Here is a 12,501-nt window from a genome sequence, read left to right as displayed (position 1 = left end):
CTGTGAGCCTTTGGACCAACGCCCAGGAGAGCCGGGTTTGCCTGGATCCTCCATAGCAGCATCCCTGGAGACAGGCAAGTAGCTGGGAAACAGGAGAAAACAGTCAGCCCCAGTTTGAGGAAGGTTAAGGAGTCAGACCAGGGGTGACAGAGACCTTTTCAGCAGCGCCTCATGCATGGCATGGCAAGGGAGGGAAACAAGGGGAGGTGGGGGGAGCAAGGGTGGATCCTACAGGACTAATGGGGCTTTCCTAGGTCAGTGGGGGGCTTTGGGGCAAATCTGAGTTTGAGGGCTAACAGAAGGGTGGCTGATCATGAGCTCTGGGGTGACCAAACTCTGTGGATAAGGTCCTGGTGGAGTGGGCAGGGCACAGGCTGGAGGGGAAGGCAGAGGGCTGGCTGCTGATAAATCTTCTCCAGGGATGCAATAAATCTTCTCCAGGAACATGGGTCAGGGGTACGGACAGCTGGGTTGGTCCAGGTGATCCCAAGAGTTGCCTTCTAACCTCAACAATGCGGTCAAGGCTGGGGGAGTATGTGGGGGAGCAGAGGGATCTGGGGCTGTGGGAGGACATGGTGGGTCGAGGTGGTCAGTGCAGGATTATCAGGGAGGATTGGGGGTCTAGTGTTAATGCAGGGGCTGGGGGAAGGCATCTGGGGCGCAGGGTCAATGGGGAGGCTGGGGGGGGGGGCGTGCAGTGGGTGGCTGAGGAGGTGGCAGTGAGGGCGTTGGGAAGTCCATAGCTAGAGGGCTGCTGGTGCTGGGGACAGGAGACATGTCCCCAAGGAAAGGTGACCTGGCTCTGGCCTGACCAGTCCCGTGCGAGCCTGGGGGGTGGGGGCAGGACCATATGCTGCGGCCCTATAGGAGGGGTAGCGGCATGCTGCTGAATGTGCAGGTCCCGGGTGGCTATTCCTGGCGGCCCCCGCCTGCGCAGGCAGATTGGTTTGCAGGGAGGTGACAAGTGCCAGCCGAAGCCTATAAAAATCTCCCAGCCCCTGTTCTGGCTCAGTGACCTGGTTCCCCCCTCCCAGGACAGCCGGTTCCCCCCTCCCAGGACAGCCGTCCCGGAGCAGAGACTCTCCGTCCAGAGTGGAGACGCCTGGTCCAGAGCAGGGACCCCAGCTTCAGAGTCAAGATCCCAGATCTGGAGGAGATACCTTTGGTCTGGAGCAGGGACCCCAAAACAGAGCAGAGATCCCAGAGAAGAGACCCCCCAAAACACCCTCTTCTCCAGCCCCCCCGGCTTTGCAGCAATGACCGGCAAAACTGCACCTCCGGCCACAGACCCAGCTCCGGCAGCTCCAAAAGAAGAGCCAGTGCCAGCCCCAGCTGCTGAAGAGCCCCCAGCCCCTGAGCAGCCCCCAGCCCCTGCAGATGAGTCCGCTTCTGTCCCTACACCAGAAGCGACTCCAGCCCCTGAAGAAGGTCCCCCGGCTCCCCCAGCTGAACCCCAAGCCCCAGCCCCTGAACCGAAGCTTGAGAAACCAAAGGCAGGTGAGGACGGGATCGGACACCGAAGCGGGGAGGGGAGATATGCAAGGCTGGGAGGGGGCATGGGGGGTGCTGGGGTGAAGGGATGGAGGGATGAAGTCATCAAGGGTATTTTTGCAGTGGGATTAGGCTGGGGGATTAGGAGGGGGGGGGGGCTGAGGACCAACATGGAGGGTGGGTGATTGCCCTCCAGCAGCCCCAGTACTCGAGAGCCTGTCCTCACCACTGCGCTTGTTACAGAGCCGCCCAGCTCCCCCTTGTCCTTGGCTGTGGAAGGAGTGAGCGAAAACTCGGTTATGCTGACCTGGAAAGCCCCAGAACGGACAGGCCAGTCGGGCCTGGATGGATACGTGGTGGAGATCTGCAAAGATGGAAGTAGGCTTGGGCTTTCCTGCCTCGTAAGCGTGGAGAGCTGCTGTGTTGCTGGGGAGGCATGGGATGGAGCTGGGCAGAACCTGGAAGTGCGTGTCCCTGGGGACCATTTTCTTTTCTTTGCTCAAATGGGTTCATTTTAAATGATTTTTTTTTTTTTTTTCCATGGAGGAACAGGGCTTCCCACTGGCTTCAGATAGCAGTGGTGTCTTTAGCAGTGGTCTGGATGGGTTTTAATATCACTGCTGTGTTAGAGGGAGGAGGAGAGACCAGCATACCCAGTGAGGGTGGTCTCTGATGAACTCCAGCTCTGCAGAAACCTGGGGTTGGGATGGTGGTGTAAGACCTCAGGATGAAGAAGATGTGATTGTCCCACGTTAGTCTGAAACGAAGTGCAGAAGGAATGGGGGTAAGGTGGGAGGATGAGGGGGAAAAGGATCCTGGGCAGCGCAAGAGGGGCTACCATAGATCGGCAGGCAAGCCCTGCCTGAGCCAGATGGGGCTTGAGATGTTTGGAAGGAGAATGGCCATTGTGGATGGAGGTGGGCTGGTGGGTGGCAACAATTATCTGCGCTTCTCCAGTTGCATGGCTGGTTGGTGGAATGGGCTAGGTGGGTAAAACTTGTGTTTTGGGTGCTCTCTTGAAGCCCTGCTTGGCTTTGGGGTGAAAGTGAATGACTTGTGTGGCTGGGAGGATCTGCAAGGGGAGGCTGGGACTGGTGGGCTGGGTGCTGTATGTGGCTGCGGTGGTTTGAGAGACCCAGGTTGTCAATGGGCCTTGGGGAGCTTGGTCTGTGACCCTTGGCTGTTTAGCTCGTGGCACACAAGATCAACACATGCTTGGCTGTGGGAGGCTTCCATCATTGGGCTGGGGACTGGGGAGGTAAACTGGGATGGGGGATGAGGCCCTTGTGTGGGAGAAGGAGAGATGCAGCCACTCCTGGAGGGTGCTGGCTGACAGCCACCCAAAGGTCACAGTTTTGGATGCTCTCCTAGCTTGCTTTGAGCTTGGCTGGGTGACAGGAGAGCGCTAGTCATTCAGTGAAAACCACATGGGCTCCGTGACTGCGGTATTTGGGCTAGTGCAAGACCCTGGGTGGCTAAAATACGGTGAGATCCCAGTGAGGGCTGGTGTGAGTAATGCCCATGGTGAAGGGCAAGAGGAGCTGGTGGGATCTGGCTAGTCCAATGGCCCTGACAGGAAAACCTTCTTGGTTTGAAGGTGCACATGGTGGCTTAGCAAACACCAGCACTCACGGGTGGCTCTAATTGCCCACCTGGGACAGCCAGTCCCTTGGTGACTGGGGCAGCTGTTTTCTAACTGAGAAACCTGTTAAGAGCTTTGGCACATCACAAGGCTGTGTTAGCTAGCTGTTGGGGGGGAGGCTTCTGCATCTTGGCTAGGGGGTGAGTTTGAGATGCCCCTTCCAAGCAGGAAGAACAGTCAGAGATGTCTAGCTGACAGGTGACGAGCAGACCTTGCCTGATGTGGAAGGTGTGCTGGGGAACATGGTGAGCCCCAGCAAGTTACCCTGGGGCAGTGAGGGGAGCAGACTGGCTGGCAGGGCTGTCAAAGGATCTTAACTACTTCTAGAAATTCACCTGGAAGGTCAGCAGGGACCATGTTTGCTGGCCTAATGCCTTTTCTTGCTTGCAAACAGCCTCCTGAACAACAGTTGAGCTTCTGCCAGCATTTCGTGCCCCACGCTCCCTGGCAGGGTGGGGTGGCCAACCTCCCCTCTAAGATACCTTTTTCTGCTGCTGCCCCAAATCATGCAGTCTTTGCAAGGAAGGGAGAGGCTCTTTACCTCTGGTTTCACCCCTGTGGCTTGATCCTGCTCTTTGGGGTGTGCGTCCGTCTGTCCACCGCACGGCTGAAGTGCTCTGCTTGTTCATCGCAGGCACAGACTGGACGGCCGTGAACGAGGAGCCTTTTCTTTCCACCCGCTACACAATCCAGGACCTCAACTCCGGTGACAAGGTCCATGTGCGGGTGAAGGCTGTCAGCGCCAGCGGGGCCAGTGTCCCGGCAACATTGGAGCAGCCAGTCCTCATCAAGGAGATCCTCCGTAAGTACCGCTCCTGCCGCGCGTGGGTCCTGTGGGCTTTGCCAGCCGTGCAAAGGAATCGCCGTCCATCCTTGTAGCCTGGGCAGCCTCCGCACTCTAACACGTCACAATCCAGCCCCTGACCAGGTTGTTATTCTCCATAACTCTGTCCAGTTCTCTTGGGGTGGGATGGAGTAGCTCCCTGACTTCACAACACTGATCCTGCAGATGGTGAAGCTTTGCGGGTGAAGGACTCGGTGCAGAGCCACATTTTCAGATTTCATTGCAAGATCTCAGAAACTGTTTCATTTCCAGCACATTCCCTCTTCTTGGCCATACTACATCTCTAGTATGCCATCACACACACATCGGACAGCTTTGTTTATTTAGCTAAGGAAAGTCACGAGCTGGTAGTCTGGAGCATGGGAACTTTAATCATGCTGAACTCGCCAATGAATGACTTTCTCCCATGCTTAGCAAGACTCGCATTCCTCCCGAGGTGCTGTGAATGTGCTGAGGCTGATGTATGACTGCAAGGTTAGTTTTCACTTAGCAAATACATAGACTTATTTTGCCTTTACAAGGAATTATTAAAGCGCGGGTTTTCCTATTACTCAAAGAACACATCATGTATTTCAGCTGCTTTAAAATAGTAATAATAATAACAAAAGTTATTTCCAGGAACCATCAGCTTTTCATAGGAAAAGGCTTGGAGAAGGCTATCAGCATCTGGAAGGGGTCCTGCAGGGTCTGTCCTCTCAGTCTGCCCGGAGGAGGTGAACATGGCTTTATGGTTGGCGTCTGCTGCCGTGTTTACCTCCAGATCTCAAAGCCATCCCAACATAACTTGTAGGACCAGGGAGGATGAGGCAGGGAGGACTGGTGTGAGATACCAAGTACACAACTTGTGTTTCCCACTTCTAATCCTTCGCTGCGCCCACCACTTCAAACCCCCTGCCCCTGCTGCCTGAGCTCTGTCCCAACTGTGTGTACCAGCTGAGAGGTGTAAAACCCAAAAAGCTGAAGGACCCACGCACAGCTTGCTCTTGCTCCGTGCTGGTGAGGTGTTTGGGTTGGTTTCCTTCCCCCCTCTTTTCTTTTTACTGACTGAAACCCTTCATTAACAAGCAGCACGTGCCCACTCATGCATTTCATTTGAAATACAGCCCTGTGCACGTTGCCTGGCTTTGAGGAGCAAATTAGCCCCCAGTGTCCCTCTGCCCCCCTGTGTTCACTCCAGTGGTGCTGGTCTGTGTGGTGTCCACAACTCCATTCCTCTTTGCCCCGTCCGTTACCTTCTGATCTTCGCATTTTATTTGGGACTGCATTTTGTACTTATCGGTTCATTTATAGCATCACAAGGGATTTTAAATAGCAGCGATACAGACGGCAGAGAGTTTGGAAACAGGTGGGATGAGTGGGTTTGGGAAGTGGAGAGAGACAAGGAGAAACCAGATGAAGATTTGGTGTGGGAGTTACATTTTGCAGGGAGCTAGAGCAGGAAAAATGCCTTTCCACCCACAGCAGCACGTCACCTGGGCCACCAACCCTGTCCAGCCCTCTCCAGCTGAGCAAGGCGCACAGAGCTGGAGAAAGCACCCATGAATTAACATTCCTCCACCGAGGTCAGGTTTCTCTGCCCCGCTGAGACTGATGAGCCCAAGTGGCAGCATCGATGCACGGATCCCCGAAATGAATAGCAGCAAGAGCAGAGGAGGGACCATCTCAGCTGTCAGCGGGGCCATCTGGGACTGCTGGGCATCTCCCTGCCCTCCCCAGCCCACTGCCGGTGTTTCACGCTCACAGCTGTTTAGCCATTGCTCAGTCCCGGGTTAATTCTGACCATGCCCCCTCCCCAGAGCTAAGCTCCGGCACGTTTAATCCAGGCAGAGACATGCAGCTTTTTATGAGTGGCTCACGTAAACCCAATGCCTCTCCAGAAGGATCACCCAGTGGCACCGACCCGGTAGGGTTACATGGCTGCTGCTATTTTCACCCTGGGAAGGAGACTCCATCAACATTCTCCAGGGTGTTTTTTGCTTATCTTTGTTATGTTCCCTTGGGGATGTTAGCCTTCGTTTTAAGCCTGGGGCTTTCACAGCTCTGCTGTGAGGAACCATGCACCATCTTGGTCTTGCAATGGCCTTGAGCGCACATCGAAGGTGGAGGTCTGGCGAGCCTTGTCCTTGTTAAAAGTTGGGTTGTGTGCCTCTGGGCCGTCTGCTTTCTGAACTGGGGAGAAATATTTCCTAACGCAGAGATGCTGTCCTCTGCCTTGCTGCCGTGTAGGCTGTGCTGTGGCTCTTCTGGGTAAGCCCATGTTGGTGTCCGTGGCCTGGCTACAATGGAGGCGAATGGTCCATCGGGGTGGTGCTGTCGGGTTGGTGACCTGGGGGCTCAAGGATGGGTGTAATTTTGGGGTGCAGGCAATGGGGTAGGTTGGCACGGCCCTGCAGGGAAGCAAGCATGTCCAGGAGATGGGATGGAAGAGGTGGCTGTGTTTCTGGGTGGGATTTCTGGATGGCCAAGTGGGGGGATGCATGGGGTGGGTCAGCCAGCTGGGGGCTGTGATTTTCTTGGCCCCACTGCATAACTTTCTGGTCCCCAGAGCTCCCGAGGATCCGTGTGCCTCGTCACCTGCGGCAGACGTATGTCAGGCACGTTGGGGATGCTGTGAACATGATGATCCCTTTCCAGGTAGGTGGATGAATTGGGAGTTACTCCCCCAGGCTCTTTCTCTGCAGGTTGGCTTCTGCAGTGACTTTTCTAGCCCCCGTGACATGCCTGGGGCCAACAGTGGGCTGGCTTATCCTGATCCCCATGTCTCATGGGCCAAGGGTGGGAGACGGGGTGGGAACATCTCTCCCGTTCCTGCCTAGTTCCCATTTTTCTCCTGCTGCGTTTTCGTTGCTAGTAGTGACAACAGGACCACCCCAAACATGCTAGGGCATGGGCTAGCTATTGCTGCTGCCTCTGCCCATGAGCCCTGTTCAGCTCATGTTCCTGGCAGGGATCTGGCCATGTACCACAAGACCCCACAGCACAGCAGTGGGGACCTTCCTGGGGAAAGCAGCTGCCTTTGGAGCAGGGCAGCCCCAGGGCTGTGTGATGGGGGGAGTGATGCAGAAACTGGTGGGCCAGGCTGCAGGTCCTCTCCTCAACTGATCATATACTGTGTGGGGCATCACCAAAGCATCTCCATCATGGCATCTGAGATAGAGAAAACCAGTCCTGAAACATGCTGGTCAAGCAGGGGAAAGCGAGAGGCAGAAAGCTGCCCCAGAGTTGAGGGACATGTCCATGCCATGTCTCATAAGCAGCTGGGAGCCTGCTCTGCCTGTGCTCCAGGCATGAATTTGCCCTGGATGCTGAATTCAAGCCCCTGCTGCTAGGCTGGAACCTGGGCTCAGTGTCTGCGCCGCAGGAGCACACCTTTGCCTGAGATACCCTGGGCAGGTAAAGCTGGGCTTGCTCCATAAGGACTCTGGGAGACCAGCATGTTCCAGCATCATCCCTGGAGCCTGATGGCTTCACATCAGTGGGACTGGCAGGGACCGGCTGTAGTTCCATCCCTGGGGACTGCTGGATGGGAGAGGCCAGATCCAGGCCACTGCTGCCTGGACAAAGCAGGTTGGCTCTGTCCACCCATCCTTCCCCGCAGGATGTGGTGGGACCATGTGCTCAAGTGGCTCCTAACCTGCCTGTGTGGGTTGCTCCAGGGAAAGCCGCAGCCTGAGGTGATCTGGACCAAGGGTGACCAGCCCCTGGACACCAGCCGCATCAACATCCGCAACTTGGAGAGTGACACCATCTTCTACATCCGCAACGCGCAGCGCAGCGATTCGGGCAAGTACGAGCTTGCCGTGCGGGTAAATGGAGCGGAGGACAAGGCTACCCTGGACATTCGAGTGATCGGTAAGGTTGGGGATGGGACCCTGCAGGGCCACCCTGGGGCTCATTTCTGCCCCTTGGCTGGGGATAGCTCTTGCTCTGGGTGGGATGGGACAGGGCTACCAACAAGGCAGGGGATTCTGGTGTCCCTCTTCCACGGGATCTTCTGCAGTGTCATGGAGATTAACTCCTCTGCCTGGGGATGCAGGGCTTCTGCCACCCATGCCCATTGCAGCTTCTCATCCCTCGTGTGCTGCAACAGGGTGATAAGAGATTAAAAGTGAGGTGCAAGGGGTGGTCAAGGCACAGAATGCAGGGGGAGCAAATTAGGATGCCACCCTGTGAGGGTTTGTGTTTGCAGAGCCACCAGGCCCCCCCCAGAACCTGAAGCTGGTGGATGTGTGGGGCTTTAATGTGGCGCTGGAGTGGACCCCCCCAGTGGACAATGGCAACTCCGACATTAAGGGCTACAGGGTGCAGAAGTCAGACAAGAAGAGTGGGGTGAGTCTGGGCACTCCTGTGTCCTGGTGCTGGGGATGTCCTGGTGGGAGTGGAGCAGCTGCACACCCCTGTCTCCCCACATGCCTTCTACATCCTTTGGACAGCCTGCCTTTCCTCACCACTCTTTTCACTCCCCTCCTCCCAGAAATGGTTCACAGCACTGGAGCGCTGCACCCGCACCAGCTGCACCATCTCCGACCTCATCATCGGCAATACCTACTCATTCCGGGTGTTCGCGGAAAACGCCTGTGGACTGAGCGAGAAGGCGGCTGTCGCCTCTGGGGTGGCCCACATCCAGAAGACAAGTAGGGACAAGGCTCTGGCTAAGGGGTTGGGGGATGCTGATGGGCAAGAGGGGTCCTATGCCCATTTGGGCTAGTGGGGCTTCCTCGGTGTTGTGGTGATGCTGCTGGGCTGATGCCAAGGCAGGTCCCTGTCCCCAGGCTGTGCAGCCCTGAGGGCGAGGTCCTCTGCCCTCCTTCTACACCTCCTTTTGCCTCCAAGGAAGACTTGTGCCATGGTCAGCCCCATGGGTGGGATCAAGGCATGGAAATTCCTGGGACGGAATCAAAGCAGGAGCTGGGAGGGGTGAGGATCAGCCCTGGCTTTAACCCCACAGCTCAGGGCCAGCAGAGGAAGGCACGCGTGCAGTGGTCCATCTCGGGGCCAAACCTCCAAACCAGCATCCCTCAGCCCCATTCTCCCTCCAGCTATTTCCATCCTGCTCCATGGTAGCACATAGTGAGCTGGGGTCTCTGCCACTTGCAGAGCTTATCTCCAGCTCCTACTTCTCTGCCCTGAATTTTGGGGATGGAGTAGGAGATCCAGAGAGGTGTCTGGCCTGTATCTGGCAAGCCGCATGTAGCATGCATTGCAGTGATGGTTTGCAGACTGGCATCTTCCCTGTCCCCTGCAGAGACTGGGAACTAACATGACATGGCTGGATGAGAAGGGATCTATAGACAGAGCTGGGCTGAGCTGAAGGCCAGGTCCTTGGGTCGGGCTAGATGCTGTCTGGCTTGTTTTGTGAGGGAGCAGAAACATTTTGGGGTATCTTGGGCTGAATTCCTGTGACTATGTACTGGTCAGCCCAGGAGCCCAAGCTCTGCCTCAGCCTAGACTTAATTATTTTCTTAGAAACTGTTTACCAGCCAGAAAAGATCCCCCAACGGGACATGATGGAGCCTCCAAAGTTCACCCAGCCCCTAACAGACCGAACCACGACCCGGGGCTACAGCACACATCTCTTCTGCTGCGTCCGGGGCTTCCCCCAGGTCAGTGGTTCCCCCCCTGGGCAGCCACCAGTGGGGATGCTGCAGGGTGGCTGGAGGTGCTGGGAGACAGTGGGTCATGTTGGGTTAGGGCTGGATGAGGTTAGAGGGCAATTCTGAGTGGGTTTGGAGTGTATAAACATAAGCATAAGCATGGAGATGGGTGACAGGTCTTAATTCAAGCCATGTCTTGTTTCTTTCTGCACTGGGGAAGGAACTGTGGAGCAGTGCTTAGGGCTCAAAAATGGGAAGTTTAGCTCTTCGAACTCCTGACTATGAATCCCACCATGGCCACCAGCTTCAGGCAGGGTCACGGCAGAGGGAGGTGGCTGCATTTTGGAGCCAGCTAGATTTCTCATTTCTCTCCCTGTCTTAACAAACAAACAAATCCTGTTGCCTTCCAGCCTAAAATCATCTGGATGAAAAATCAGATGGAGATACGGGAAGACCCCAAATACATAGCGATGATCGAGCAGGGTGTCTGCTCCCTGGAAATCCGCAAGCCCAGCCCTTTCGATGGGGGCATCTACACCTGCAAAGCTGTGAACTCCTTGGGGGAAGCCTCAGTAGACTGCAAACTTGATGTGAAAGGTAAAATTGGCTGAGGAGATAGAGGAGCAGGCCTCCTTGCCTGCTTTTCCTGTTCTCACTTTCACGGTGGTGTCGTTTGTCCCTGTTCTGTGTTGATCCTGGTGATGGTAAAGCCCAAGGACATGGGGCAGCCCTATGGGGCTGGAGCTGGAGCTTTGGGCTTCTTGGGTTATCGGTCTTGAAACACCTTGAAATTGCTTGCCTTCATTCATGGCCAATAAATGGGGAGGAAACCAGAAATTCCAGAGCCAGAGGACCAGAGGTGCTGGCGGAGGCTGGGACAGTCGTTTGCCCCTCACTGTGCCTACCAGCACTTGTGTCCCAAGCCAGGGGTGGGGTGGGGGTGGGGGCTCTGCTGAACGCCCTCCACTTGCACCTGGGTTGTTCTGATTTATGCCTCAGGATCCTGCCTAGAGCTCCCAGCTCACATTTCCCTGCCTCAGCAGAGCGCCCAGCCCAGCCCTTGCATGCGGGTGCCCTGCTTTGCTCCCTGCAGATGCTGCCTCTGCATGCTGCACACCCTCCTTGGCATGCAGGAGGATGCATGCCCACACACTACATGCATGTTCCTTGAGTGGCAGTGTGTCCTTAGACACGTGTCACACTTATTATTTCTCATTCCGTGGCTTCCCAGCACATGCTTGCCCCAAGACATGCTCTGCCCTACTTCTCACGCAGGCAGGGCTCTGATCCGGCAGGTGCCCAGCATCCTCGGTCCCTGCTGGAGCCACAGGGCTGCCAGCACGGCATGGGGTTGGTGCTGGCTCTGTGGCAGCTGGTGGCAGGGCTCCCAGCCCATGCAGTGAGCACTGACCCAGCCAGCCCTGACCACGCTGCCCTGCAGGTAGGGCTGTCAGCGCAGCCGTGCAGGCAGCACGGTGAAGTCTGCCAGGAGGATGAGCTGCTGGTTGTGCTGGGGACACCAAGCACCTGGGAGTCACCCAGGCTGGGATCTTGTGGGCAAGCTGGCCAGGAGCAGGCAGTGATGGGGATGTGCATGATTGCTTGGAGTGTGTATGTGTGAGGGTGGTGTGTGTAGGTGCGTGTTGGTACGTGTGCACATGAATAAGTTGGTTATACCCTGGCCTGCTTTTGGTAGCCAAAAGTGGAGTAAGACGAGGGAAGTTCAGGGGGTTTATATCTCCTGTGCTCTCCTGCAGTGCCCCAGTGAGGACAGATCAGAGCACAAGAAGAAGAGCAAGGTAGGTCTGGGTTGGGGCTGTGGGAAGGAGGGGGAGGGTGGATCACTTCATCGGGGTTGAGGTGGGTTGAGTGTCCTGAATTAGCCCTTGTCACCTGCTGATGGAGCCCCAGTCTCAGGTCTCCATCATCCCATGGCTGGAGATGCACTGGTGGGGTGGGAAAAACGGGTGCGGAGCCTGAGAGAAACCTGCCCTTTTGCAAGGTGGAGGGAGGGCTGTGAATATGGCCAGGAGGAAAAACATGCCCGTGGAGACTGATGTGCCTGGCAGGTGCAGGGGCAGCATGGCTAGCAGAGCTCCAGTTTGCAGACAGGGCTCAGAGACCTGGGGCATCAGGGGCTGGATGCACATGAGGGGTGTAGGTACTGGGGGCAGGTATAAAGGGGTGTAAAATGGGACTGCGGGGTGGAAAAGCAGAGCTAAAGCAGTTGCACCTGAGTTTTTTGGGGTGGGAGAGGGTGGAAGAGCTGGGCCGGGTTTGTCTTCCATTACAGCTGTAGCTGGGATGTGGTTTCCCATCTCATCCCTCACCACTGCTCTCTTGGCAGCAATGCCCTTGCAGGACTCAGATCTCATCCCTTTACTCAGGTGGATGCTGCAGCTGCTGTGTGGTAGCATGACATGTGGTGATGCTTCTGGCCATGGTCTCTGCTGGCCTGCCCCTCCCTGGCAGTTCTCGGCAGGGGGGAGGGGGGGGCTGTACCTCAGCCTGCCATGGCATGGTCCTCTGTAGGAGCTGTGACAAGGAAACAAGCCCATCTCAGGGGCTTTGGTCCTAATAAAAAAGCCCAAACCGCTCTGTCCTGCTCCTTGTGGGGGTGTTGGGTGGGGGAGGTAGAGGGGAGAGAGCTGCCAGGTATGCTCCAGGTTCATATAATCATCCAATCAAACTGAGGATGGCTTTTCAGCTTGAAAAGAAAGGACCAGCTTTCTGAAGAATATATGAAGATGATTAAACCAGTAGCAACCCAACAACGGGAAGGAGAAGGACGGGGAAATGTTTCTTGCTGGAGAATAATTCTGGCTGGGGGGTGGAAAAAGCAATATCAAAACTGTGGCATGTTGATGCTTCTTCATGGAAGTACAATTTCTTTATCCATGCTAGCATAGCAATGATGCTGCCACCAGCAT

General features: G+C 55.9%; 1 protein-coding gene across 1 annotated transcript; it reads left to right on the top strand.

Moving 5' to 3' along the window:
- The first annotated feature begins 1,024 nt into the window (after nucleotides 1-1,024).
- MYBPH (myosin binding protein H) lies at nucleotides 1,025-12,104 on the top strand. Its single transcript, XM_056361596.1, has 11 exons — nucleotides 1,025-1,497; nucleotides 1,735-1,869; nucleotides 3,768-3,935; nucleotides 6,523-6,611; nucleotides 7,634-7,829; nucleotides 8,167-8,306; nucleotides 8,452-8,611; nucleotides 9,444-9,580; nucleotides 9,982-10,168; nucleotides 11,329-11,370; nucleotides 11,959-12,104. The coding sequence occupies exons 1-10, from the start codon at nucleotides 1,257-1,259 to the stop codon at nucleotides 11,337-11,339; spliced, it is 1,464 nt and encodes a 487-aa protein (XP_056217571.1). The 5' UTR covers nucleotides 1,025-1,256; the 3' UTR covers nucleotides 11,340-11,370; nucleotides 11,959-12,104.
- Nucleotides 12,105-12,501: the final 397 nt, after the last annotated feature.

Source organism: Falco biarmicus, chromosome 16 (assembly GCF_023638135.1).
Source record: "Falco biarmicus isolate bFalBia1 chromosome 16, bFalBia1.pri, whole genome shotgun sequence".
Lineage (NCBI taxonomy): Eukaryota > Metazoa > Chordata > Aves > Falconiformes > Falconidae > Falco > Falco biarmicus.
The sequence above is the reverse complement of the archived record's forward strand: the minus strand, read 5'-3'. Positions and strand labels throughout refer to the sequence as shown.

What these genes read in the sequence shown, in the direction of transcription:
- MYBPH (XM_056361596.1), top strand. Translation starts at nt 1,257, where the DNA reads ATGACCGGCAAAACTGCACCTCCGGCCACAGACCCAGCTCCGGCAGCT. An exon ending in GGAGATCTGCAAAGATGGAA is followed by an intron (nt 1,870 to 3,767) that starts GTAGGCTTGGGC and finishes TGTTCATCGCAG; the next exon opens with GCACAGACTGGACGGCCGTG. An exon ending in AGTCAGACAAGAAGAGTGGG is followed by an intron (nt 8,307 to 8,451) that starts GTGAGTCTGGGC and finishes CCCTCCTCCCAG; the next exon opens with AAATGGTTCACAGCACTGGA.